Source organism: Mus pahari, chromosome 10, assembly GCF_900095145.1.
Source record: "Mus pahari chromosome 10, PAHARI_EIJ_v1.1, whole genome shotgun sequence".
In the NCBI taxonomy this organism is placed as follows: domain Eukaryota; kingdom Metazoa; phylum Chordata; class Mammalia; order Rodentia; family Muridae; genus Mus; species Mus pahari.
In genome coordinates this window covers 69,749,891-69,752,200 of record NC_034599.1, presented here as the reverse complement: position 1 = coordinate 69,752,200, position 2,310 = coordinate 69,749,891, and the positions used below count along the sequence as shown (strand labels likewise).

At 42.1% G+C, this 2,310-nt stretch overlaps 1 protein-coding gene across 5 annotated transcripts in view; it reads right to left on the bottom strand.

Annotated features, from left to right (window-relative positions):
• The window catches only part of Fam214a (family with sequence similarity 214 member A), an 84,122-nt gene that overhangs the window by 16,965 nt on the left and 64,847 nt on the right, over positions 1-2,310 (bottom strand). For all 5 annotated transcript variants that reach the window (XR_003844625.1, XR_003844624.1, XM_029542835.1 and 2 more), the window contains one exon: positions 546-659. Coding sequence is in view for 3 of the 5 variants with exons in the window: in XM_029542835.1 (XP_029398695.1) it covers positions 546-659 (114 nt within the window). In the remaining 2 variants the exon portion in view is untranslated. The remainder of the gene's footprint in view (positions 1-545; positions 660-2,310) is intronic.

The following is a 2,310-nucleotide window of genomic DNA, read 5'->3' as shown; positions in this document are numbered from 1 at the left end:
TAGCCCTGGCTGTCCTGGAACTCACTTTGTAGACCAGGCTGGCCTTGAACTCAGAAATCCACCTGCCTCTGCCTCCCGAGTGCTGGGATTAAAGGAGTGCGCCACCATGCCCGGCTTTTTTTTTTTTTTTTAATTTCTTTTTTAAAAAGAATTATTTATTTTATGTATATGAGTATACTGTAACTCTCTTCAGACATGCCAGGCATCAGATCTCACTACAGATAGTTGTAAGCCACCATGTGGTTGCTGGGAATTGAGCTCAGGATCTCTGGAAGGGCAGTCAGTGCTCTTAACCACTAAGCCATCTCTCCAGTCCCAGGAAGAATTTCAATACCAGTAAAATACATTTCATTTTTTTCAATGTATAGTCTTTCCCCGTATTATTATATAGCCGTTAAATGTACTGTCAAAACCCATGAAGTTTTCTAACTGAAAATTTATTTCACGGGCATTGAAATGTTTCTGTCACTGTTGGCTGAAGTGTTTGAGAGCATGCCGGCTGCCTGCCTGCAGGTGCTGGGCGTGAGGGAACTGAGGGAACTTACTGGACTTGAGAGGAGAGGCAGCCCCGTCTGGGGATGAAAGGCTCTGGTTGATGTCCCATCCAAGGAATGAAAATTATGTTTCCTCCAGACACTTGAATGTTTCAGTGTAGTCCTCTGTGAGGAAAAGTACTAGATTTTAGTGGGAATATTAAATAATGGTAAATTTGTAGCTACATTGCTAATACACTCTGAGGTACACACTGTTGGTGGTGAAGCTAAAGAACCCTTTCTATCTTACATGTCTAAACATACATATACACAATGCAGACACATCAACACAGACCCATATAGCACTTGTTTCTGATATCATGTCTCAAAAATTTTGAAGTGTGCCCAATACAACTGTTTTATCAAAATGTTCACTCACAATCTAGCATCTAATATTTTAACTTGTAGGAAAAAACACCAGCTAGAAAAGAGAGTTAAGACTATAAAGTATATAACCGTGCCAAGAGCCATTTTTAGAGGATTTAGTTTAGGATGACAAATTTGGAAATATAGAACGGGGCTGGGGAGAGGGCTCAGCAGTCAAGAGCACTTCTTGCTTTTCCTGAGGACTCGGGTTTGGTCCCTAGCACCCACATGGTGACTTACAACCATATGTAACTTCAGTTCCAGATGGACCTAATACCCTCCTCTGGCTTCTGAGAATACCAGACACTTATGTGATGTTCAAACCACCCATCCATAGAAACACAATTAAAAAACTTTTCTAAAAAGTGGTATGAATCAAGAAACATGGTCACTGCACTATGTTTTTACTGTGAATCAAGAAACAGGAGGGGGAAGAGTGCCATATATATATTTGTAATCCTGGTGGCTTCCAAGGCTAAGTCATGAAGACTGCTGAGCCCAGGGTTCGAGGTTGATCTGGGCAACCAGAGACCCTCTCTCAAGGAGCGGGGGGGGGGAATATTTACAAATTGGACAAATTTATATTTAAAGATCAGAAATTTACAAAAATTATGAAAAGTAAAAAAAAAAAAAAAGACTAAGTTGGTCACACTTCACATTTATCAGCTTTATGACCCAGGATGAGCTATCTTGTCCTTCTGACCTATGGGGTTAAAAAAAAAAGTGCATCTGACCCTGAGGAGAGAAAGGGTCAGGCAGACACATGTTCAAATGCTGTGCAGGAGAGCACTAGAACACATGTATGATTTCATGTAAAATCAGCACAGACAAGACTGTGCTAGAAGACAAACTAAAACACCATGTCCAAATTAAGTTCGCAGGCCTGATCTCTTGTCCTGGTGGCCTCGAACTCTTCTCCCTATGCCTCCTATAAGCCTGGAACTACAAGCACAGGCCTCCTGTGTCTCTCCAAAACACAGTGTGGTTAAGGCCATGGTACATCTTTGTATACTTTTGGGGTATAACTTTTTATTTAAACAGCATGTTAAATGTCTATGAACTATGCAGATCAATGATCATTTTCAGAATTATACGGCTTATTTGGTATGACTCAAGGACTCAATCATGAGAAAAGATCCAGGAACTAAAGATTCTGAGTACCCACTTAGTTGCAGCTCCTACCAACAGCCTACATCGTCACCATGCAGCATCTGTACCAGGCCAGGGCTGCCTGCAAAACACACCAAGCTGACAGGATCGTCTGCCTGATTCCTGCTTCTTCCCTACTGATTGCTTGCGATACTGAAATAAGGCAACGGGGGCTGGTGAGATGGCTCAGTGGGTAAGAGCACCCGACTGCTCTTCCAAAGGTCCGGAGTTCAAATCCCAGCAACCACATGGTGGCTCATAA